This window comes from Myxocyprinus asiaticus, chromosome 15, assembly GCF_019703515.2.
Source record: "Myxocyprinus asiaticus isolate MX2 ecotype Aquarium Trade chromosome 15, UBuf_Myxa_2, whole genome shotgun sequence".
Lineage (NCBI taxonomy): Eukaryota > Metazoa > Chordata > Actinopteri > Cypriniformes > Catostomidae > Myxocyprinus > Myxocyprinus asiaticus.
This window is the reverse complement of record NC_059358.1, coordinates 22,577,330-22,604,031: the sequence shown is the minus strand read 5'-3', so window position 1 is coordinate 22,604,031 and position 26,702 is coordinate 22,577,330. Positions and strand designations below refer to the sequence as shown.

At 37.4% G+C, this 26,702-nt stretch overlaps 1 protein-coding gene across 2 annotated transcripts; it reads left to right on the top strand.

Moving 5' to 3' along the window:
* LOC127453012 (protein transport protein Sec61 subunit beta-like) lies at positions 1–26,702 on the top strand. Of its 2 annotated transcripts, none has more exons than XM_051718995.1 (4): positions 1–141; positions 799–896; positions 2,065–2,169; positions 26,487–26,702. In XM_051718995.1, the coding sequence occupies exons 1-4, from the start codon at positions 139–141 to the stop codon at positions 26,545–26,547; spliced, it is 267 nt and encodes an 88-aa protein (XP_051574955.1). In that variant the 5' UTR covers positions 1–138; the 3' UTR covers positions 26,548–26,702. The 2 variants fall into 2 exon arrangements, with proteins under 2 accessions (XP_051574955.1, XP_051574954.1); XM_051718994.1 differs by lacking the exon at positions 26,487–26,702 and adding an exon at positions 15,969–16,858.

Below are 26,702 nucleotides of genomic sequence, written 5' to 3'. Positions count from 1 at the left end.
TCGTGGCTTTCTCGGTGAAACGTCATCAAGTGGCTCTCTTCTTTAGTGTTCTGGATCAGCTGGAGCTCTGTTACAGACGCAGTCAACAAGATTCAGTCTTCTACCCACAAACTCCTGAAACTTACAATATTAAACAAAATGGTAAGTTTCTCAGTTGGAATTGTATTTGTTGAGGAGGTTCATTTTGTGCATATATGACCGTTACACCTGGGTTGCTAGCTGTCTAGCCAACCATGATCTTGTTATAACTTACCGTTTTTGAAACTTGATTTAGTATATTTAATCGCTTTACAAATACTCGCATTTTAATTCTTATTTACTCACAGAATTAGTTGTTGTATGTTATTCAGTATTGTACAATTAGTTTCTATAAACGCAGCTTTTTTGGATTGTGGGATTGCAATCTTCAGTCTGGGGATCTCTTTGGAAGACGTGGCTGTTTTGGACCACCGGTTTAGCTTATCAGACTTAATCTGATCAGGTTTCACGGCGTAAATCCTGAGTCTATAAACTATTCTCCTACTATTCATTAGGTGTGAACGTCAGTATATTAATCCTAATCTATTTTAAGGGGCTTTTTGCAGGGTTAAAGGGTCAGTGGTTGTATAAAGATAAGAAGATATGCTAGGCTGTATTGATTTATCTGCCTTCTGAGGTATGAACTAAAGCTTTCTTAACATCAGGGGTATTTTATTATGTGTTTTAAGTCTTGAAAATATAAACACACTAGGCTTATTATAGAGTATCACTATACACTTGATTTAACAAATCTTTTATTTGTTCCTCTCTTCTATTCAGCCTGGACCTGCAGCTAGTGTAACAAATGTTGGTGCCTCTAGCCGTTCCCCAAGTAAGACAGTGGCCCCTCGCGCCGCTGGCACCTCAGCCAGACAGAGGTAAGCAACTAGGACAAACAAACTCATACAGGCCTTAAAAACCCCATTCAACACACCTTGACTTATGACTGCTTAAAGAAATATTTCACCCAAAAATTGTAATTCTCTAATCATTTATTCACCCTCATGCCATCCCAGATGTGTATGACTTTCTTTCTTTTGCAGAATACGTTGGAGATTTTTAGTAGAATATCTCAGCACTGTAGCTCCACACAATGCAATTGAATGGTGGCCAGAACTTTGAAGCTTAAAAAAGTACATTTAAGGCAGCATAAAAGTAATCCATACGACTCCAGTGGTTAAACCCGTTTCTTCGGAAGCAATATGATGGGTGTAGGTGAGAAACAGAACAGTATTTGTCCTTTTATTTTTTTTTATTTTTTTTTTTTAACTATAAATCTCCACCTTTGACTAGTCCAGACCATTAGGTGGCAATATGCACAAATGCAAAGATTGCAAATTGCCAAAAAGCAAAAGAAGAATGTGAAAATTGAGATTTATTGTAAAAATAAATAAAAATATTGGTCTGTTTCTCATCCACACCTATTATATCACTTCTGCAGAGATGGATTAAACCACTGGAGCCTTATGGATTGCTTTTATGCTGCCTTTATGTGCCTTTTGGTGCTTCAAAGTACTGGTCACCTTTAACTGTATGGACCTACAAAGCTGAGATATTTTTCTAAAAATTCTGCAGAACAAAGTCACACATCTGAGATGGCATGAGGGTGAGTAAATGATGAAAGATTTTTCATTTTTGGGTGAACTATTCTTTTGACCTCAGCATTAAGTCAACTAATTTTCCACTGGACCTCTTCACTTTTCTCATCCTGTTGAAATCCTTGCTGAATCCAGAGGACTGAAAAGCTTTCCGTTCATGATAGCTGATTTCTTTGTGTGTTTCTCTCTGTTTAGTGTGATTTGATCAGCAAAGCTGAGTGGAATTGTTTATCTGGTCTTCACTACAAGTCACAGTTGACAGTGATTACTTGCAGTGTTTTTTTATGCAGATTTGTCATGATCCGGGTACAGTGTAATGTGATTGTTCACAGCACTGATAGTCTGGGCTTAATCAGTTGGCTGACATTTTATTCACTTCAAATGCTTGAAGATACCTGAGACATTTGTTTTGTGTCACTTCATTTTTGTTTATTTTGCTTTTCCACAGGAAAGCCCCCAGCAGTGGTGCACGCAGTGGAGGCAGATCCACAGCAACAGCTGGCACAGGAGGGATGTGGCGCTTTTACACTGAAGACTCACCAGGACTTAAAGTGTGAGTATACACACTGGATAGAGAGTGACCAGGAATGTACAGTCAGTAAAGTATTTATATGTAATATTCTTAGTCAAATAAGAATACATTTTAAAATGACATTTATTTAGCAGAAGAGTTCTTACCAACTACTGTTACAAATAATGCATGCTGTTGCAGGCAGCAGTTCGTAACAAAAGATAAAAAAATAAAACAAGTTTTTGTTTGTCATCTTTGTCTTAGTGACACCTAGTGGTGTGGATGAAGCATCATTCAAAATCATTAGTTTTCATTTAAAGATGCCATTGTAGAAACTCACTATTCACAATCATCCTTGATTAATTTAATCCAAAAGTGAAAGTGTCCAATAAAAAGATGGTTAATGAGATTGAGTAGTATTCAGCCGGTCATGTAATTCTAAAATGACAGAGTGAATACGAAGTTGTTTGACGCATGCGCACTACGACTGCTTTGCGACGCTCTTTTAGGACAGTCAATGGCAGGCGCATGTGCTGATGATGCGGGCAGACAAGGAATGTCTGCGTGTCGAAAATCTGGGCTGCACAGACAAGCCACGAGGAGTGTGCTGATGATGAAATTTGCATCACATATACTGTGTGCTGAGTGATCAGCAGCGCGGAAAACCAAAGTATACTTTGGCTATTGCGGATGTACAAATTCATCTCATTTAACTCACTGGCCATTACGCAAATATTTTGTCCCATCTCTTTGCATTTTATAATTGTTACATGCCAGATAGCCTTATATTGCATAATGCTATTTAATGAAATTGATGTGAAATTTTGGCATTTAGTACAAAGCCTATGGTGGCCACAGACTACATTCTGTGGAAAAATAATTTGAACCTATGTGATGAGTCTCACTGAATTCACAGAGAGAGGCGCTGACTGTGGATCAGTGAGAAATCAAGTTGGACATCTTTATTGCTTAAGTTCCAGGCGAAATAAGATGAGGTAACGATTAGAGATACTTCATTTGCAAAGAACCAACAGACACTCATTTTTAATTCATAATTTCAGCTCAACAGGAAGTGACACGAAAGGGGTGGGAAGGGGTGTATCTTCTGAGAGGTTTAGCATTTATAAGGATAAACATGAAATTTTAATGACAGGAAATTGGCCTCATGGGCTCAACCTCCTCCTTTATTTGATGTCTCCCCTGCTGTTTTCCCTCCTACAGCTGTGTGTATGTGTACATTTGTGTGCCTTTATTAAGAGGCATACTCTTACTGCAGCATTAACTTTTTTCTGTAAAACGAACAGTGTGTTCCACTGTAGTGATTTTTGTGCCAATCATTCCAAAGGCCTAATTTTGTTATTATACCTTTAGATCAGTGCACACTTCACAGCATTTTTTCTAGACTAGTATTTTAAAATGTTCCCAGTGAGCACATGAGAGAAATTTCATCAGTTATTAGCTGAGAGTGTTAGAATGGATTTGTCAGGGTCTTTACTGTGGGCATATTTACAGTTGAGAGTCTCTTACAGAATAAGAGAGTCTGTGTGGAGTTATGCGTGTGAAGTTTTTCTTAAACTGCTCTTTAGGTTGGTGTGTGTGTGTCTGTGTGTTTTGGAGCTTAATTAAAGTTCCGTTGGAAAAGGTCACATCAATTAAAGCCTGAGGGGTGGGCCTTCAATCAGCTTGGTTACACGGCTGCCTTGCGACCCAGGGGATGGTCAGTTCCTGCTTTAATAAAGCCCCACATTTTCCACCTAGCTCGTTAACAGTATCTTCCTCACCGGCATTTATAATCCTAATTAGCCGTCCTCTGTCACATGATCAAGACAAGCAGCCTGATTGGCCCACTGGGAAGAAGTTGGTACCGAAAGCGTGCTTGATACATCATTCTTTTATTTGTATTACATAATGTTTTGAGTCACCATTGCGCTTTTACCAAAACACTTGTTAAAGTCCTTTTGTGTGTGTGTGTGTGTGTGTCAAGATGCCCCATGGCTTTGGGCAGCAAACTTTTTCTAATTTAATATCAAGACATTAATAGTCATGTAAATTACATGTTTTATTATTATTATTATTTTCAGATAACTGGGTGATTTCTGTAATTACAGGCACTTGACCTGATCATTTAATATATACAGTTATGGCCAGAAATATTGGCATCTGAGCAAAGAAGGCTGTGGAAAAAAATAATTCTGCATTGTTTATCCTTTTGATCTTTCATTCAAAAAATTCACAAAAATCTAACCTTTAATTGAAGTTAAACAATTGAAAGTGGGGAAATATCTCATTATAAAAATAAATATTTTTCTTAAACACATTGGCCACAATTATTGGCACCCCTAGAAATTCTTATAAGTAAAATATATCTGAAGTATATTCCCATTCATATTTTAAATTTTGTAGTGTACCTGGGTGACTAGGAATGCCCATTTCCACCATCAGGGCAATAATTAACAAGTTCCAATCAACTGGAGACCTTAAGAATCGGCCTGGAAAAAGATGTGTGTCCAAATTGTCTCCACGCACAGTGAGGAGGATGGTCGAAGTGGCCAAAGAATCTCCAAGGATCACAGCTGGAGAATTGCAGAAATTAGTTGGGTCTTGGGGTCAGAAAGTCTAAAAAAAAAAGAAATCAGACAATCACCTACATCAAGTTGTTTGGGAGGGTTTCAAGAGAAAAAGCCACTGCTCTCATCCAGCAACAAACTCAAGCGTCCTCAGTTTGCCAGACACTACTGGAATTTCAAATGTGACCGGATTCTATGGACAGATGAAACAAACAAAAAAAAAAGAGCTTTTTGGCAGCAAACACCAGAGATGAATTACCCAATGCCCACGGTTAAATGTGGTGCTGGATCTTTAATGTTGTGGGGCTGTTTTTCTGCCAGAGGTCCTGGACATCTTGTTCAGATTCATGGCATCATGGACTCTATCAAACACCAACAGATAAAAAATAAAAACCTGGCTGCCTCTGCCAGAAGGCCCTGGTTGGAACTTCCAGCAAGACAGTGATCCAAAACAAACATCAAAATCAACACAAAGATGTTTCACTGACCACAAAAACAAGGTTCTGCCATGGCCGTCCCAGTCCCCTGACCTGAACCCCATTGAAAATTTGTGGGGTGAACTGAAGAGGAGAGTCCACCAATATAGACCTCTGAATTTGAAGGATCTGTAGAGATTCTGTATGGAGGAATGATCTCAGATCCTTCATTAGGCATTATAAGAGAAGACTCAGAGCTGTTATCTTGGCAAAGGGAGGTAATTATGGCCAATGCATTTTGGAGAAGGGGTGAATCGATCGGAATCGGCTGATATTCGTCTTAAATCCACGATCGGCCGATCGTACCTAGATTTAGGGCCGATCTTTTTTTTTTTTTTGCAGCATGCAGGAAATCACACACACACTGCTACTCTAATGAATGAGCTCTTGCTCAGCCCTTGATGCATGACTGAATGGCCTCTGCAGGGCATGGTTTTTACTGGTTGCCAGTATGTCACAATGACCTTTTGATATTGACAGCAGAACTATTAATAACTGATTTCAATACAAATAAATGTTAGCAATTCACAATGTAATTTTGGTAACACTTAATAAAAAGGTTTAATTTCTTTAACATTAGGCATCATGAAGCATGAACAATAGATTTTTACAGCATTTATTAATTAATGTTAATAAAAATACAGTTGTTCATTGTTAGTTAGTTAGTTAGTTCATAGTGCATTAATGTTACTAATACAACTTTTGATTTAAAAAAAAATGTGTTAGTATATGTTGTAACTAAATTTATTAGTTCATGTTAACTACAGTAATGTTAATATTAACAAATTGAACCTTTTTGTAAAGTGTTACTGTAATTTACTGTGTGAGCGGGGCTGGATGTAGGCGTGGGCAGGGGTGAGCTGAACCCACCCAAACGTGAGTCTTGCCCACCCAGTCAAACATTTGGGAAACACTGTTTTAAATAAAAAATATATATGTATATTTTTCCAATTTGTGCATTGGTTAAAAGCAATATGGGGGCAGGTTGTGTGTTGCAAACATTGAGGGTGGGCTGTAGACTGCCCAACCAAACACAAAACAGCACCAGAAATGTGTAGTGTTTTTCTATTTTTGTCATTGGCCGAAAGCAACTAGAAGCGGCTGCTGCATCCCAGAGAGTCCAAGATGTTACGTGAGCAAGAACAGTAATAAGAGATATTTTTGTGTAATGTATAGGTTTTTCATGCCCATAAAGAAGCCTGGTGCTGTCATAGGCTCCCTCTTATCAAATATCTCCCTCCACATCAGCTACCCAAAATCACGCTGCAGGTGTTCGTGAAATACTGGACATGAATTATAAAGTAGAGGTCTATGCGGGATGGATTATTCAGACCCACTCCCGAGAGATTCTGTCCCTCTCCCGCAATTAAATTTTTTTTATATATTTTGTCCCGCTCCCGCCTGCAACTTTCACGTTTTGTCCTGCTCCCTCCCACAAAAGCCTGCAGGTAGTGCACACATTTTTCAGTCCCACTCCCGTAAGGTTCTGTCCCGCTCTGGTATCATAGGCTATTTTTTTATTCCAATTCCCAATCTGAAAAAACAAAACAAAACAAAAAACAGGTAGAGTGAGAAAAAAACAGGTTTTGTTATCACTCTAACATTCCCAAATATCTGATTGACCTTTGACTGGTTTCAAAGTTTTGTTTGTACCTTTCTTTAATAAAGCGTTAACTTCCATAGCACTAAGGGACTTTACGCTGCATGGAGCACAAATAACACACTGTACCTTAAATACATGAAAAAATCTATTTTATTTTTTAAATAGATTTATTTTTTGCGGGAGTCACGCGGGTCATTTCTTTCTCCCGTTTCCGCACACACATCATCCCGCCCACACCTGCACTCAGCAATCAAATCATGTCCCACACCGATTTGTTGCGGGATGTGTGCTTCTGTTTTCCCTGTTGTTAATTTGGTGTCAATGAGAGATTCTGTCTCCACCCATCTTACATCTCTTATACATCTTTTTACAGTGCTGTAATAGTTTTTTGTTTATTGTTTGTCATGGCTTTTTAAACTACTCTATTTTTGCCATGAAAATAACCTTTGGTGCTTACATGGCATTACTTTCCATCCAAATTTCCCTAAATTTCACATAGATTCACTAGTAAAAAATATCAATACCCTTTGCTATCCTACAAAGGCCATACTCCTACCCATTGAAATGGAGAAAAATGGCTTGAATTATTTTGATGTGGATTTAGTTATTACTGCATTTTCACACAATGGTTACTCTGAATTTCAGCATATGAGACAAACTCGTCTGTCACGGACAAATCATAAGAGACCTGTTTCAGTCAGAACTCAATTTTGTGTTTTGCCTTTGTAGGGCAGTATCATTGCTTATAACATTTGTCAAACAGAAAGAATTGTCATCATTTAATATTATATATCAAAAGTTTGCATACCCTGGCAGAAATTGTGAAATTTTGGCATAGATTTTGAAAATGACTGATCATGCAAAAAAACTGGATAGTGATCATATGAAGCCATTTATTATCACATAGTTGTTTGGCTCCTTTTTAAATCATAATGATAACAGAACTCACCCAAATGGCCCTGATCAAAAGTTTACATACCCTTGAATGTTTGGCCTTGTTACAGACACACGGTGACACACACAGGTTTAAATGGTAATTAAAGGTTAATTTCCCACACCTGTGGCTTTTTAAATTGCAATTAGTGTCTGTGTATAAATAGTCAATGAGTTTGTTAGGTCTCACGTGGATGCACAGAGCAGGCTAGATACTGAGCCATGGGGAGCAGAAAATAAGTCGGTACTGTTCAATCACTTAAGAAGTGGACAATTCGGGGATCTCTTGATACCAAGTCAAGGTCCAGTAGACCAAGAAAGATTTCAGCCACAACTGCCAGAAGAATTGTTCGGGATACAAAGAAAAACCCACAGGTAACCTCAGGAGAAATACAGGCTGCTGTGGAAAAAGACGGTGTGGTTGTTTCAAGAAGCACAATACGACGATACTTGAACAAAAATGAGCTGCATGGTCGAGTTGCCAGAAAGAAGCCTTTACTGCGCCAATGCCACAAAAAAGCCCAGTTACAATATGCCCGACAACACCTTGACATGCCTCACAGCTTCTGGCACACAGTAATTTGGAGTGATGAGACCAAAATAGAGCTTTATGGTCACAACCATAAGCACTATGTTTGGAGAGGGGTCAACAAGGCCTATAGTGAAAAGAATACCATCCCCACTGTGAGCATGGTGCTGGCTCACTGATGTTTTGAGGGTGTGTGAGCTCTAAAGGCATGGGGAATCTTGTGCAAATTGATGGCAAGATGAATGCAGCATGTTATCAGAAAATACTGGCAGACAATTTGCATTCTTCTGCACGAAAGCTGCGCATGGGACACTCTTGGACTTTCCAGCATGTCAGTGACCCTAAGCACAAGGCCAAGTTGACCCTCCAGTGGTTACAGCAGAAAAAGGTGAAGGTTCTGGAGTGGCCATCACAGTCTCCTGACCTTAATATCATCGAGCCACTCTGGGGAGATCTCGAACGTGCGGTTCATGCAAGACGACCAAAGACTTTGCATGACCTGGAGGCATTTTGCCAAGACGAAAGGGCAGTTTTACCACCTGCAAGAATTTGAGGCCTCATAGACAACTATTACAAAAGACTGCACGCTGTCATTGATGCTAAAGGGGGCAATACACAGTATTAAGAACTAAGGGTATGCAGACTTTTGAACAGGGGTCATTTCATTTTTTTCTTTGTTGCCATGTTTTGTTTTATGATTGTGTCATTCTGTTATAACCTACAGTTGAATATGAATCCCATAAGAAATAAAAGAAATGTGTTTTGCCTGCTCACTCATGTTTTCTTTAAAAATGATACATATATTACCAATTCTCCAAGGGTATGCAAACTTTTGAGCACAACTGTAATTACTTTAAGCAGTTCCCATCTGTCAAATTTTAGGATCTTAATCTTATATGTTGTTGATCTCTCCATCTAATATATTTCCTTTCACTCCATCCTTATTTTCCTCTATTATTTCTCTCCACTCCGTCCTTGCATTTGTGGGGACTCTGTCTTTGTAATTTGCTTTAAGGTTGTAATTCTAATTGATCTAAAAGTGTATTGCTTTATTTTGTTTCTTAGTAATGGAGGTAGTATACTACCTCCATTACTTCAATCTTATGAGTCAAGTCAAATTTATTTGTATAGCGCTTTTCACAACTGCCATTGTTTCAAAGCAGCTGTAAATGAAATTATGCTAAAACAGAAAATGAATCAATATAATGCCAATATTAGTTATCTTTAGAACTATTAGTGGGTGAAATTAGTAAACTAAGTGTATAGGATTATATACAATGTTTATCAGTTTATTTTAATATGGGGAAAAAGTGTCAAATATAGTTATATTGGGTCTTATGATCTTGACAATTATGCCATGTTATGCCAATTAAAGACATTAAATTAGTAGTCTGTGTAACCCCTCGCCCACCCTAGCATAGCTGTCAGAAGCCGGGCCTGTGTGTGAGGCATAAACGTATAACTGCAGCAACATGCATAACATGCAAAAGTGTGGCAAAGGGCACTTTAAAAAAAAAAAAATAAAAAAAAAATCAGCATCAGCTGATCTTAGTGTTAAAAAAAAATTAGGAGATCGTATCGGCCTCAAATGTCATGATTGTTGCACCACTAGTGCTTAATATGCAGTTGTTACTTCTAATTTCACGTACCTACAGATATTTTTTTCATTTAAGGCCAGTTTGGCTTGTAAAAGAGCAAATAAACATCTTTTTGGTTAACTCTTTCATTCTTTCTTGTCTGTTGCTTAAAGGGAAAAAAACGGCAATCGGAAACGGCCATGAAAAATCATGATTTTTGTGAATGTTTTGAATGAAAGATCAAAAGGATAAACAATGCAGATTTTTTTCACATTTTAGAATAATAGTAAAGTCATCAAAACTGTGGAATAACAAATGGAACTATGGGAATTATGTTGTGACTAAACAAAATCCAAAATAAATCAAAACTGTGTTATATTTTAGCATCTTCAAAGTAGTCACCCTTTGCCTAGAATTTGCAGACATGTACTCTTGACATTTTCTCAACCAACTTCTTGAGGTATCACCCTGGGATGCTTTTTAAACAGTATTGAAGGAGTTCCCATCTATGTTGGGCACTTTCTTTATTATTTGGTCCAAGTCATCAATTTCAAAAACGTTTTTTTTATTTGATTAAATTTTAGTTTTATAATGAAATTAATATGGTGGCACAATTATATTTGTCTACAAAACTAATTTCAAACATTTAAGCATACGCCTTCAGATCAAAGGATTAAGATCATGAGAAACATTTCAGTCAAGTGTTTCAAAACTTTTGACTGGTAGTGTATATTTTATTTCTTTTCACTAAAAACAATACAAATTTCCATACATGCAGTCTCCCATATTATTGTTCAGGACAAATTGATATCACATATAACTAATTATTTTCTTTCAAGTACATTTATCAGATGTTTACTATTAATAAAAAAAAACACAAAGTTTTTCTATTGTCGCAACGGCAAAATGTCAGAAGTTATAGAATCACCCTAATGAGGGCTGAAACCATGGTTTTACTACAGTACTATTGTAGTAGTAACCATGGTTAATTGTGTGGTAACTGGTTTAACTAAATACCATGGTTAAACTATAGTTACTGTAGTTTAATTTTTGTAAGGGTAAACAAAACAGAAGTCTAATAATTTTCTGGCTCACAAATGTAAAAAAATAAATACAAAAATAATGGACTTGAATTATGACTAAAAATAATAATTTAAATTACCCATTTTATCCCAAGAAAAAGCGAAAAAATTATTTAAAATAAGTATCGTATTTGTATCGACGATATTGGACTTGAAATTATTGGTATCGGATCGAAAAGAAAATAAGTGGTATCACCCAACTCTACCCTGCATCTTCTGTGTAAGATAACCATCCAATCAGAAGGCGTCGTCAAGCTGGTGACCTATAGACTACTTTCGTCCAATCATTTGACGTCTAATTATATCAATAGCGGGAGTTGCCAGGTAGGGGAAAAAAAAAAATAATGCCCATTTGACAGTGTGCGCATATACAGGCAATTTGTGCATGTGCGCTAAGACTGAACGAGACACTGGACTATTTCTCTTAAGGAGTTTAGACCTATAAAGATGTCTTTATAGTCCTTCAGACTCGAGTTACAGGTATCTCCTGACCTCCTCACACACGTTCTTGATGTACTGTTGACGTTTTTACCTTCGTCTCCTGCTGTTTACCGGTGATTACATGTAGCGCAGTGGTTCTCAAACTGTGGTACGCGGACTGCCCTCAGGTGGTGTGCAACACGACTCAGGATATTTACATTAACAAAATATGAATTTTGTTTTATTTCTAATGTATGATTACAATTGTAATATATCTTTAAGATAGCCCTCCTTTTTTTCTTTTTCTTTTTTTTACATCATCAGTGCAGGATGTGAATGGGTAATATTCTCGTTGCGCAAGGCTACACTGATGTCTCTCTGTGCATATCACAATATTATTCCCATGCAGAAAACAGAACAACGGTGCGGCTATGACTAGAGGGAAGGAAAATACTTAGTTTGACATTTTTAAAGTTAACGACTGGTAAGGGCATGATTCAGAGTAAAATGAACCTCATATAGCTAACTGCAAGTGCTGTTTTCATAGATCACATGCACATTATCACATATTTTTAAGGGTGATGCTAGTTGCATAATTTTAGGGGGGCTGAGATGGAAAAACAGGGTTTAGCAATGCCTAAGCTCCAAATTTCTAAATATATATATATATATATATATAGTAGTTTGTTTGAACTGGATTGCAAAACTTCTAAATGTTAATATTGTATGTTTGATTTTAGAAACACTCTTGCTGATTGTGTAAACTACAGGAATATTGATATTAATTAAATATGGCATTGTGTATGTTGCTCACAATCCTTTAGACTACATAAAAAAAATGTATATCTGCCGAATGCTGAAAAAATATTTGAGGGAACATTGGTGGTGACTAGGTGGTACTTGAATGTTCTGATTTGATCGAAGGTGGTACTTGGCATAAAAAGTTTGAGAGAAATTTTACTAGCGCATGATTGTGAAAACAACGGCTCAAATGTGAGTGTTGCCAGATCCCTTCGAATTGGGGAGCCTACAAGCTTAGACTAAAATAGCATAACGTGGCGCTAACATAAACATTCTATGGACACACACAGTACTGTGCAAACCTCTTGGGCACATAAGATGTTTCACAAAAACATTTGTCTTAAGATGGTTATATATATCTTCAGCTTTAGTGTGTCAATAGGAAATATACATTTTAAACTCCCGAACATTCCTTTTGCGAATAGAATAGAAGAACAGGGAGCCCTGCAACCGATGGCATGCCCCCACTGAACATCGAGTCAGTCTGGGATTACATGAAGAGACAGAAGCAATTGAGACAGCCAAAATAGATAGATAGAACTGTGGCAATTTCTCCAAGAAGCTTGGAACATCCTATCTGCCAACAACCAAGAAAAACTGTGTCCAGGTGACCTAGGAGAATTGGTGCTGTTTTGATGGCAAAGATAGCCACACCAAATATTGATGTAGCTCTTTTTATGTTTACTGGACTTTGTATGATGTTAATTGATAAATGAAAACTATTTATGGCATTATTTTTGAAGACATCCTCACTATGCAACATTTTTCACAAGTACCTAAAACTTTTGCACCGTACTCTGTGTGTGTGTGTGTGTGTGTGTGTGTGTGTGTGTGTGTGTGTGTGTGTGTGTGTGTGTGTGTGTGTGTGTGTGTGTGTGTGTGTGTGTTGCCATCTACCTTTTTCCTGAACACGGAAGTATTCCATGTTTTGATTGTTTTCAATATCTGGTCTCCAGTATTTTCACTCGCATCGGCGTATTTTTTTTAATTTATTTTTTTAGCTGGTAATGTAATGTTTAAGGTATTACATTTGTAAAAATTGTAAAGAAAAAAACACGTGGCTGTATATTGCCGATACTTCACAGAGTCTAGATGAATGTTTTTTTTATTGACAGTGCCTCAAATGACATTATACGACTTGACATGAAGTGATGGTCCGAGGTTAGTTGTTATGTTATGTCAACTAACAACAGCACAAGTTGAGCATGAAATTCATTTTTACTCCAAAAAAGGTGAATGTTTTGTTAGTTTTTGCATTGCGTCTCGAGACCAGAAACCGAAAACAGGCAATTAGAATCATCATGGCGCCACCCAGTGGTTGCTCAGGAAAACTGTGGTGCAAATAAATCCTGGCGCATGGGCATTCTGCGCATTCAAAGATGTGCAGTTAGGAAAAATTGGGCTGCACGTGTTCGGTGCTCAAGCACTTTGCTGATGAAGAGAATTGCATCACAGGTCCTATACTCGAACGCCAAGCGTCATAGGATGTAGAATAGTGATGGGAAGTCCGATATTTATTTATTTATTTATTTATTTATTATTTTTTTTTTTTTTCCGTGAACGGTCCAGGATTTTATTTTGTCTTCATATTGATGTGCTTTCTACAGTTAGTACTATCATACATTCTGTGTATTTGATACTGTGCATCAGTTTTCACACGTATATGTCCTTTATGTGTGATTATTCTGGCTGAGAGTAGCAGTGCGCACTTTCAAAGTACTTTTTTCAGCTCTCGCGCCCGCGTGTCCCTGCTGTACGTGTGTGCGTGAAAGAGATTGGCAGACGTGCTCTGCCACACTTATCCAGAAATATCAATAATGTAAGTACACTTTAAAAAGTATGTTCCCCAACTCTATATATCGAGACAAAATCAAATTTACTATGTATCAGGGACTTTTAAACCAATATGACGGATGAAATAGACAATGATGGAAATTTAACAACTCAGTCCATTACATATTTGTAGTGCAACCTTTGTGTGTTACCTGTAAAGCTGGCACTTGCGTTTCAATGGCAAAAAAGTCAGAAAATGCAACGAAGAACACAAGTGAGAGGAGACATCTCTATTCATCTATTATCCATACTAAATATAATGTGAAAAGAACAAAACATCAGCCCAAGGAGAGTTTTAACTTTAGCGAAATATGCTACACCTGGACACAGCAGGAGGACTGAAGAGTGTGAAGTGTAGTACTGTAGTATATACATATTTTTTTTTTAATGGTATCTGATCTCTTCTGTTTTTATTATGTTGCATTGAATTTTATGGCATTATTAAATGTTTTAATTTCCATTTATTAAATATATTAAACGCATTAAATGTATTTACATTAAATGTATTACACCCATAATTTTAGATAAAAATAAACTAAATTGAATGGACAAATAGAAAATGAAGTAGAAATAAAACTAAATTAAAATTAGAAATAATAGTAACTCTGGTTGTAATGACTAACGCAGCTTTCACTTTCTTTATTCTATGTTTGAGTGGAGGGGAGAAATCAACAAATAATTGAAAAAGTCAACAGAACAGAAGTGTGTTGAAAGAGTTTTGTCTTACACCTAAAGTATATGCTTTCATTCTGAAACCACTTTGAAATTTGTTCAGCAGGATACTAATCATTTGTATTTTGCATTTATATTGACAAATTGTTTTTCTTAGTTTTGAAGGTTAAAATAAGCATAAAATATTGATGTTGAGTTTACGGTTAAAATTTGAATCCAAATTCTTGAACAGATTAATTCGGACTCGGCCCCTTTTGGACTCGATTGTTTAAAGACTCGGACTTGACTAAGGTGGACTTGAACCCAACACTAGTATCAGCAGTTCATCAGTTCTCAGTGTGTCAGACACCTCTGAAAGATGCGATTCTTATTTCAGTGTACTGTTGACTCGAGAATTGTTGCGGGCGGAGCTTTCAGTCTGATTTGTGAACTAGCTGGGAGCGGTTCGTTGCAAAGAAGAGTTAGGAAAAGCAGATATCACCAGTTGTAGGAGCATTTTACTCCTGGTTATCGGCTCATTTCGAGTCGGAGTGTCGGGCACGTCCAAGAGACAATTTAAGAGAGTAAATTGTGGATCAGTGTTGACTCATGACGCAAACTGTTTCAAACGATTCCGTCCGATTTGGTGAACTGGTTCAACTCGTTCGCTAAAAAGAACCGGTTCAAAAGAACGATTCACTCATGAACTGGACATCTCTAATGTAGGATGTAGCCCAACAACACAACGAAAATAATTCAACATTTCTTGGAGTACACTGTAAACTATACCCATTTATACTCTCCAATGTAAAATATTGACTGTCCCTAAAGTTTGCATATATGTGTTCATACATTGGGGGAATCCTGGAGTTTTAAGTATGAGAAACCGCATTATTGCAGCGCAATTCTCCTGCAGGTTGCATTGGAAAGTTAAGGAAACAAACATGCGGCAACAACTCAAGAATATCTCCGAATAAAATAGCGACGTCTTTTCAATTAATGAACTCTGATGCCATGTTTGTTATTTACACAAGTGTCAAGGGGAAATCAGTTACTTTGGAGAAAGCCACTTACTGACCGAGCTGCGTGTGTACGGGAGTAAAGAGTACGCCGCTTATACAGTGCATGTAAACATGGACGCCACTTTCTCACAGTCTGCTTTCTCGCAAAAAGCCACCTTCTGGTGTCCTTGTAAACTTAGTCATTGACTATTTACAGTTTTGGGGGAAAATATTCCTTGATGAGAATTATATAACTCTTCTGAACTTTCTGAATTTGAAAGAATCCTTCATTAGGAGACCCTCTATCTTACTGTTTGTTAATGACTGTAATGAGAGCTGATGCCAATTTCTTTTATCTTACCTTGCAGTGGCCCAGTACCAGTTTTGGTGATGAGTCTTCTCTTTATCGCATCTGTATTCATGTTGCACATCTGGGGAAAGTACACCCGCTCCTAAGCCTGAATGACCTCTGAACTACAACCCCTAAAACCTGACACAGAATCTTAAGCCATTGGACTTGGACCAAATTCTGACCATCTACACCCCCATCCCCTTCCTTTATGACCTCCATTTCAAGGGGTTTCACCCCCCAAAAGAGTTTACCCTGCCTCTACAACCATTTAACTTCTTTTTTTTTTTTTTTTCACCAGTTCAGGACATCCATTTTTTCTTTTTCTTTTTGTTCAAACTAATATTTAAAATTGTACAATACATTTCTAAAACATGTTATTTGTCTGTTTTTTTTTTTCTTCAGTGTACTTGGAAAAACAAAGAAAATCACAGGGTATGAATTGCATAAGGTGTCAATATCTTTAGTCTATGGCATAACAAGGGGTTCTATGCAAATGTACATTCCAGGCATGCCATTAACATGTAAGCTGGTTAGGCTCCACCCATGTCTGAACATGATAATGTGCTATTGCCCAAATTCCAATGAGCCTGCAGCTACATCCCATCAATGTTAAGTCAAACCTCACCTTACTCAAGCATGCTAGTACAAATAAAAAATAAAATAAAAAAAGCTCAGAGTAGCACTCATAGAAGTTGTGAAGAAGAATGCATAAAAGTTCAAAGAATGTAGCACAAAAAAAAAGGGAATTTTAACTTCCATGTGATGGTAGAAAAACAAGGGGGATTTCTTTCAATGATAAATGTTAATTTTATGTTTTAGAACTGAATAATAGTACTACAAACTAATGTGGGCTTTGCTTTGAGTAGTTCAACCAAATATTAAAATTCTGTCATTTACTCACCCGAATGTTGTCCAAACCTGTACAGCTTTCTTCTGCACACCACAAAAGAATAAAATATCCTGGCCACTATTTTCCATCTAATGGAAATCGAATTGTCAAGCTCCAAAACATACTAAAATGGTCAAAACTAGTCCAATATTTAAGTCGTCTTAAGTAAAACCATTGCATTGTGTGTGAGAAAAATTTAAAAAGACAAATTTCAGTTGTTATTCACTGATAATTTTGCCCTCAAAGGAGCTGTTAACCACTGTGAACGGAGCACTCTGAGTCAGTATTGAGTATTGAATATGTTGAACTCGAGAAACGGATCAGAATGATTCTTGAACGAATCATTTAGATAGATTTTGTTAACTGGATCAGCCAATGAATTAAAAAAAAAAATCCCACTCAAATAATTTGTAAAACGGACGTTGCAACTTTTCTAATTAACTCCCAAAAGAAAACTAGGGCCTATGTCAAAGTTTTCAGCGAATAACAAAATGTTTAGTCTGTTCCTCTCACAAAGCTATCTTATGTCTTCAGAAGACTTGAGATGTAATGAGCAAATCACAAGGACCACTTGTGTATAGCCCTACTTATGTAGCTTTTTTTTTTTTTTTTTGGAGCTTGATTGCCCTAGTTCTCATTCACTTTCATATTTAAAATAGTAGCAAGGATATTGTTCAAAATTCACCTTCAAGCTGTTTAAAAATGAGACCCAACAATTATTAACAGAAAACATTTTTATTTGAAGGATAAAGATTCTTCACATTTATGCACCACTGATATATTTGGTCAAAAATGTATTATATAAACTCAGCAAAAAAAAAAAAAAAGAAACATCCTCCACTTTCAACTGCTTTTATTTTCAGCAAACTTAAGTGTAAATATTTGTATGAACATAAGATTCAACAACTGAGACATAAACTGAACAAGTTTCACAGACATGTGACAAACAGAAATGGAATAATGTGTCCCTGAACAAAGGGGGGTCAAAATCAAAAGTAACAGTCAGTATCTGGTGTGGCCACCAGCTGCATAAAGTACTGCAGTGCATCTCCTCCTCATGGACTGCACCAGATTTGCCAGTTCTTGCTGTGAGATGTTACCCCACTCTTCCACCAAGGCACTTGCAAGTTCCTGGACATTTCTGGGGGGAATGGACCTAACCCTCACCCTCTGATCCAACAGGTCCCAGATGTGCTCAATGGGATTGAGATCCGGGCTCTTCACTGGCCATAGCAGAACACTGACAGTCCTGTCTTGCAGGAAATCATGCACAGAACGAGCAGTATGGCTGGTGGCATTGTCATGGTGGAGGGTCGTGTCAGGATGAGCCTGCAGGAAGGGTAGCACCTGAGGGAGGAGGATGTCTTCCCTGTAACTCACAGCTTTGAGATTGCCTGCAATGACAACAAGCTCAGTCTGATGATGCTGTGACACTCTGCCACAGACCATGACGGACCCTCCACCTCCAAATCGATCCCGCTCCAGAGTACAGGTCTTGGTGTAATGCTCATTCTTTTGACCCTACAAGCCCTCAGTCCAGCCTCTCTCAGCCTATTGCGGACAGTCTGAGGACTGATGGAGGGATTGTGCATTGCTGGTGTAACTCAGGCAGTTGTTGTTGCCATCCTGTACCTGTCCTGCAGGTGTGATATTCGGATGTACCGATCCTGTACAGGTGTTGTTACATGTGGTATACCACTGCGAAGACGATCAGCTGTCCTTCCTGTCTCCCTGTAACGCTGTCTTAGGCGTCTCACAGAACGGACATTACAATTTATTGCCCTGGCCACATCTGCAGTCCTCATACCTCCATGCAGCATGCCTAAGCACATTCACGCAGATGAGCAGGGAACCCGGGTCATCTTTCTTTTAATGTTCTTCAGAGTCAGTAGAAAGTTCTCTTTAGTGTCCTAAGTTTTTATAACTGTGACCTTAATTGTCTACCGTCTGTAAGCTGTTAGTGTCTTAACGACCGTTCCACAGGTGCATGTTCATTAATTGATTATGGTTCATTGATCAAGCATGGAAAACATTGTTTAAACCCTTTACAATAAAGATCTGTAAAGTTATTTGGATTTTTACAAAATTATCTTTAAAACAGTGTCCTGAAAAAGGGACGTTTCTTTTTTGCTGAGTTTATATATACACTGGCGGCCAGAAGTTTGGAATAATGTACAGATTTTGCTCTTATGGAAAGAAATTGGTACTTTTATTCACCAAAGTGGCATTCAACTGATCACAATGTATAGTCAGGACATTAATAACGTGAAAAATTACTATTACAGTTTGAAAAACTGTTCGGAACTTCTTAAACTGCTTCAAAGAGTTCTCTTCAGAAAATCCTCCATGTGCAGCAATGACAGCTGTGCAGATCCTTGGTATTCCTGCTGTCAGTTTGTGCATAAACTCAGGTGACATTTCACCCCACGCTTCCTGTAGCACAGGAAGTAGTCTTGTCGGGCATTTCTCACGCACCTTTCAGTCTAGCTGATCCCACAAAAACTCAATGGGGTTAAGATCCATAATACTCTTTTCCAATTATCTGTTGTCCAGTGTCTGTGTTTCTTTGACCACTCTAACCTTTTTTTTTTCTCTCAAAAGTGGCTTTTTCTTATGCACCCCTGAGTCTTCTCTTTACTGTTGTACATGAAACTGGTGTTGAGTGGGTAGAATTCAATGAAGCTGTCAGCTGAGGACATGAGAGGTGTCTATTTCTCAAACTAGAGGCTCTGATGTATTTCTCTTGTTCAGTTGTACATCTGGCCTTCCACATCTCTTTCTGTCCTTGTTAGAGCCAGTTGTCCTTTGTCTTTGAAGACTGTAGTGTACACCTTTGTATGAAATCTTCAGTTTTTTGGCAATTTCAAGCATTGTATAGCCTTCATTCTTCAAAACAATGATTGACTAATGAGTTTCTAGAGAAAGCTGTTTCTTTTTTGCCATTTTTGACCTAATATTGACCTTACGACATGCCAGTCTATTGCATACTGTGGCAACTCAAAAACAAACACAAAGACAATGTTAAACTTTATTTAATGAACCAAACAGCTTTCAGCTGTGTTTGATATAAGTGACTTTCTAGTACCAAATGAGCAATTTAGCATGATTACTCAAGGATAAGGTGTTGGAGTGATGGCTGCTGGATTTTTTATTATATATATATATATATATATATATATATATATATATATATATATATATATATATATATACACACACATATATATATACATATACATACATATACACACACACACATATATATATATATATATATATATATATATATATATATATATATATATATATATATATATATATATATATATATATATATATATGTATGCATGACTCATTTTGGGTATGTTTAGAATCAAAATAAGACCTCATTTACCTCAGTGAAAATGAACCTCATGATCTTTGTTACATTCTTCTTTATTAATCACTCAAATTTAATGTTCTGGATTGTTCTCAATTGTTTTCGTCAATAACAGCCACAAACATATTTCAAATTGAAGGTGCGTTTTTTTATTAACACATCCATAAAACGTCAATCATAGTTTCCCTTAGCCTGTAGGAGGCGCTATGGCCCACTCTTAAGTTCAACAACATCTCAGCCCGGGCACTGTCAAATGTGTGTGTTTGACTCGGTGACTCACTTTGTGTTTGTGTCTGTGTTCTTTATTATTTATGTTCTAACTGAGTGTAAGGTTTCCCTCGTGCTCACTCTAATCCCAACAGCTAAAAACACAGTCAGAATTAATCAGTATCATCTTAAATATGGATCCATATGGACAAGGAGTGATGCATTTGTGTGTGACAAAGATTGCAAGGACTGTTGAATTTGTTGTCTTCTGGGGTCTTTGTGCTACTTTAGGATTTAGGATCCATATTAATTATTATTTATTATTTTATAAACCTCATACAATAAATATTATAAAGCACTTACTACATATTTCTGTTGGAACTGTTATTCTTTCAATGTAACAAATTATTTATTTATTTATTTTACATTGATTTGTGCACATAGTAGCAAATGCAGGAAGACACATTAAAAGTTTTTAAAATTTCTTGGAAATTTAAAAAATGTGTTTGGATGAGCCTTCAAGATTCACAGTTTTTTTCTGTTCATATATATATATATATATATATATATATATTTTTTTTTTAACTATTTCCTGAGCTCTAACCACTGTGTATAGGGACAGCCCCAGAGAACACACACTCTCAGATATCACCACTAAGCTGCATGCACAACTTACCTAGTACTTTCATATACACAGTTACAAATAGCAGCATGGCTCATTTTCAATGCAAATACCTCTCTCTCTCTCTCTCTCTCTCTCTCTCACACACACACACACACACACACACACACACACACGTACACGTATTAACAGTCTCCCTCAGAGGGTCACACACGGATAAAATCTTAAATAGGTCAAGTCTTCAACACTGTCCTCCAGCGATGTCACTTTTGACGCATTATTTACCTGGATACACTTAAAATGACTATTAAAACACACATTCTCTTACTTTTCCTAAAAAGACTGATAGTGAGCAAGAGTGGGGTTTGATGTGGTGGAAACCAAAAGTGAAGCGGGTCTGTGTGGAAAACCCAGGTTGGCAGGTCGAGGTGGAAATGCAGGTTTTGCTAATATTGAAAGGATGTGGTCCAGGAAAGAGTGCAGCTTGTCCCCACCCTCAAAAGCTGGTGAGGTGGACCCTTCCACGTGGGGAAATTCTGTATAATTTTGGAACAAGTAAGAGGGCCAGGGGCTGCTCTAAAGTACACACTATTGTGTCGGCTTGCCACAAGGTCTGGTTGTACTTTGTTGTGTCTAATCAGTGGTCACAAAAGATTCTTCTTCATTCTACGTGTTTCCTTCACTATACCACCATACTCACTCACTTAGTGCCATGATAAGACATGACCAAAGAGGAACATTTTTTTTTGGAAAGCCCAATTCCCAATGCCCTCTGAGTCCTTGTGGTGGCATAGTGACTCGCCTCAATCCGGGTGGCAGAGGATGAATCTCAGTTGCCTCCACGTCTGAGACCGTCAAACCGTCCAATCTTATCATGTGGCTTGTTGAACGCGTTACCACGGAGACCTAGCGCGTGTGGAGGCTTCACGCTATTCTCCGCGGCATCCATGCACAACTCACCACGCGCCCCACCGAGAGTGAGAACCACATTATAGCGACCACGAGGAGGTTACCCCATGTGACTCTACCCTCCCTAGCAACCAGGCCAATTGGTTGCTTAGGAAGTCTGAGCTTCCATAAAAAACCTTTTAAATAACTTTGTAGTTTATAAGATGATGTAGTCTAGCAATACAGTTTTTGTTTAGTGCACAAGGATATCCTGGTTCAAACCCCATTCCCAAGCATGAGTGAAAACTATCAACATGCATTTTTGTAGTATGGAAAAGAGCAGCTATGACATTTTGTGTTCCATGGGAACAAATTGTGTGACATGAGGGTGGGTACATGATGAGAGAATTTTCAGTTTGTTCCACAAATGATTTGTGGAAGGTTCAGCTAAATTGGACTGACCAGATTTAGACGTAAATAGGTGATTTCTGCCACAGAGATTGTGGCATTTTGTTTTTTTTTTCAAAGTGCAGTAGACCTTATTTAGTGTAGCACCATATTTAATATTGACAGGATAGACTTACAGTCTGTACAATGTTTTATTTAAAGCTGTATAAATGTCTAAAACCACATTTAATTTTCACATCACATGTTTTCTGGAGGTTTATTTTTTGATATTTTTTGTCTACTGAATTTTTTTTGGAAGATATTTTCAGGGTTTTGTCAGCTGAACGATCAACAAAAAATTAAACAGCATTACAACCCATTGATGAGACTGTGAGCCTCATTATTATTCCCATCAAAAATCGAACATGGCACCACTCTGAATAAGGTTCATACTTTTTTTCTTCTGCAGAACACAAACGAAGAATATCACAGCTCTGTAGGTTCATACAATACAAGAGAATGGTGGCCAAAAATTTGAAGCTCTAAAAAGCACATAAAGGCAGCATAAAAGTAATCCATTCGACTCCAGTGGTTAAATCCATGTCTTTTAATGCGATCCAATCAGTTTTGGGTAATAACAAACCAAAATATAACTCCTTTTTCACTGTACATCTTGCCATTATAGGCATGATCATGATTTCAAGCTCGATTACACTTCCTAGTGCTTGTCGCATGCACAGAGATCTAGATGGTGCTATAGGAAGTGTAATCAAACTTGAAATCATGATCGCCAAGGAGACTGCTGAAGTCAAGATTTATAGTGGAATAGGAGTTATATTTTGGTCTGTTCTCACCAAAAACCGATTGGATCACTTCAGAAGAAATGGATTAAACTACTGGAGTCATGGATTACGTTTGTTGCCTTTATATGCTTTTTGAAGCTTCAACGTTTTGGTCACCATTCACTTGCATTGTTTGGACATACAAAGCTGAGATATTCTTCTAAAAATCTGTATTTGTGCTGAGCAGACCAAGAAAGTCATACACTCAGGGATGGCATGAGGGTGAGTAAATGATGAGAGGATTTCCATTTTGGGGTGAAATATCCCTTTAATTATCAAAGATGCAAAAAAAAAAAAAAAAAAAAAAAACTTTTTTTTGAAAGTTGCATTTAAAATCCTTTTGTTTTCTGTCATTCTGGCATCATTTATTTCAGTAGTTTTATACCCATAAATGTACAACAATCCAGATGTGTCATCTGCTAATATGTACAGCAGGGAAACTGGTGACAACAGTCAAACTATAACATGAAGCAAAATAAACCCTGACAAGTATGGTTTGCCTTTTTGACAGAGAAAAAAATTGTAAAGGTGTGAGACGATATTGTAATAGCCTGAAGGTGATGATACAATGACATTTGCATAAGCAGAGCAAGAGATAAAGCAGTGGCAAGCCACTCCTTGTCTGTGGGAAGTTGGCCTCCTGCATTCTTTCATCTTATAGACTTACACAACATAAACTGCATGAAGCTCCGTGCCAAAAAAGATTCACTCTTCTTAGGCAATGCATCACTAAAACCATACTGTGCCAAGAATTACCCCAACTCTAAATGTGTATGCTCACATAAAACTTGTATTTGAATTATTACTTGTCTGCTCTTGACTGAACACATACATATATATACACAAATGTACAGCTTGTGGTTATGACACCTTCACCAATTTATGGTTCAGGCTATGATAAAGTCAAAATGAAAGCTCATTTCTGTCCTCCATTTTAATCTGTGTCTTTGATCTATACGTTTCTGATGTTTGGGTGTATTTCTGTTTCGGTCTCTGTCTCTATCCATTTGTGCCTTGTGTACTCGCTGTGTGTTTGTCTGGTAGTGTAGCTGGAGTGTATGGCTCAGTGAGTTCGTATTGGAATCGCCTACTCTCCTCAGGGAATATGAGCGGGCAACTGGTGTGGAACAGCGGGGAAAGAGCAAAATCATGATGGCAGTTTGTGTGTGTGTAGGGAAGCGTGCTGGTAGAGAGTGCCTGGTTTTAATGGATCATATGGTTGATAAAGCGTAGAATGGAGAGACAGCTGCTATTGATCCTACTCTATGGCCAGTGCTACAGGGGTCCTTTGGGAAACACATTCATACACAGAAGCCACCCTCAGTGCAGTTCTACAATATTACAGTTAAAACATAAGATGACACACTTAGACATACAGTGGCCCCAAAAAGTATTTGGACACTTAAAGGAATGTACAGTTTGTACAGAATAAATACAGTTAAGCTCAAGCAACAGCATTTATGGCATATTGTTGATTACAGCAAAAATTAATTTCAACTCATCCTTCCTTAACTTAATATTTTTATAAAAGCTTCTATTAAAATGTGTGTATTATTTGAGATTTTTGTTTAAATTGTTGTTTTTACAGTCATTTTAGTGTTCATGGCATTGCATCACCATGGCAACAAAGTAAAAAATTATAACTACACAGAAAAGATTATTAAGCAATTTTATTTCTTCACATTAAAATAATGTTAACACACATTTTGTTTATATCTTGTGACTATACTTTTGAAACAGTGAGTATTTTAATGTTAATGGCTCCCATTCACTTCCAATGTAAGTGCCTGACTGGAAACCAGATTTATTTTATTTTATTTTTTTCTAAGAAAAAAAGGGATGAGTCAAAATATATTTTTGTAGTAAACATAATTATGCCACAAATGCTGTCGATTGAGCTTGAATTGTATTGAACCCGGAATATTAGTATTAAAGCACTTACAATGGAAGTGGATGGGGACAGTCCATAAACATTAAAATACTCACTGTTTCAAAAGTATAGCCACATGGTGTAAACATTATATATGTTAACAGGATTATAGTGTAACAAAATCACTTACTAACCTTACCTGGGTAAAGTTATATCCAATATTACAATTTTGTTGTCATGACGATGTATCGCCAGTAAACCCTGTAATCTGGTAAATGTTGGAACACTAAAATCATTTTAACACATATAATGTTTACATCTTGTGGCTATAATTTTGAAACCATGTGTATTTTAACTTTTATGGACTGCCCCCATTCACATACATTGTAAGTGTCTCAATATTTTTTAAACAATGGACAGATCAATTATTCTTTGAGAAAATCAACATCACACCACAAACGTTGTTAACTGAGCTTAGCCATACTTTTGAAATGTTTATGAATGTCTTTGCATGACATAAAAATCAAACAAAGTGACGTATTCTAAAGAAACATAACACAGACACACTTGTCAAGCTGTTGTTGTTTATTTTAGATTATAAAACAATAGACATAGGCTACTATTCAAAATAAAGGTAAAACATATTTGAACACTTTCTGTTTGTCACATTGTGGAATATGTCCATAGTTAATGTAATGACCTACAGTACACCTTTGGTTACTCTGCTTGGACACCTGTGTGAACTTGAGAGGATCTGATTTCATGCACACACAAAATCACCTGAGACCAGTTGGTTAAAAGTAAAAGCAAAAATGGCTAAGAAAAGTTAAGTTAGTTTAGAGAAATGATCTATCTAGCATCATTTGCTTGGAGATGAAACTTCAGATTTTTTGTATCTTATGCAATGACAGTTATACATTTTTAAGTCTGATTTAAATGTCCAAAAGTGTCCAATTATCTTTTGGGTCAAATATGTTCGAAGACATAAATATGCAGTCACATTCTCTAAAAGCAGACATAACGGAACAAAAAGAGAAGGTGACAGTTTAACTGTGCCAGGCTGAGTTAAACCTGGTTAACATCCAGAACTCAGTTTAATGAAAGCCACTTTTGATCAGTCAAAATCATTAATAAGACCTCCAAACATGTGGACACTAGAGGCCAAGCATACAAACTGTCAGAAGACAAGCAAATGATCGCAAGCCAAAGAGCTCAATATCATCATCTGATGTGAAGTGATAATGGTGTCATCACTTCTTCATTCGAACGAAGGGGCCAAACATCAGCTGGCATGATGCTGGTTTAAACCAAACCCAACCGATCATCTGAAACTATTGTAACACTGGATCCCTGACAGACAGTGTGTTGGCCTAATGTGATCCTGTTAGGCAGAGAGGACCGAATACCCCCCACCTTCATAACATCTTTCTCTCCTGTCCCCTTTTTCCAGGTCCAGACAGACAGAAATAGCCATGAACAGAGCGCTGAGGAGGCAGCACAGCCAGCAGTGATGATTCAGCGCATGTGACTGCTGCTGGAATGTGGGAAAGTGTGTGTGTATATATATGTATGTGTGTGTGACCTGCCGTGGAATGCGCTACATTTGTGTGACGTGGAGGGGCACGAGGAGATCCCAAGTCACAGATTAAAATGGGCTGGCAAAGCG

Coding starts and splice junctions, on each gene's coding strand:
- LOC127453012 (XM_051718994.1), top strand. Junction 897..2,064: donor GGCACCTCAGCCAGACAGAG/GTAAGCAACTAG, acceptor GCTTTTCCACAG/GAAAGCCCCCAGCAGTGGTG. Junction 2,170..15,968: donor GACTCACCAGGACTTAAAGT/GTGAGTATACAC, acceptor CTTACCTTGCAG/TGGCCCAGTACCAGTTTTGG.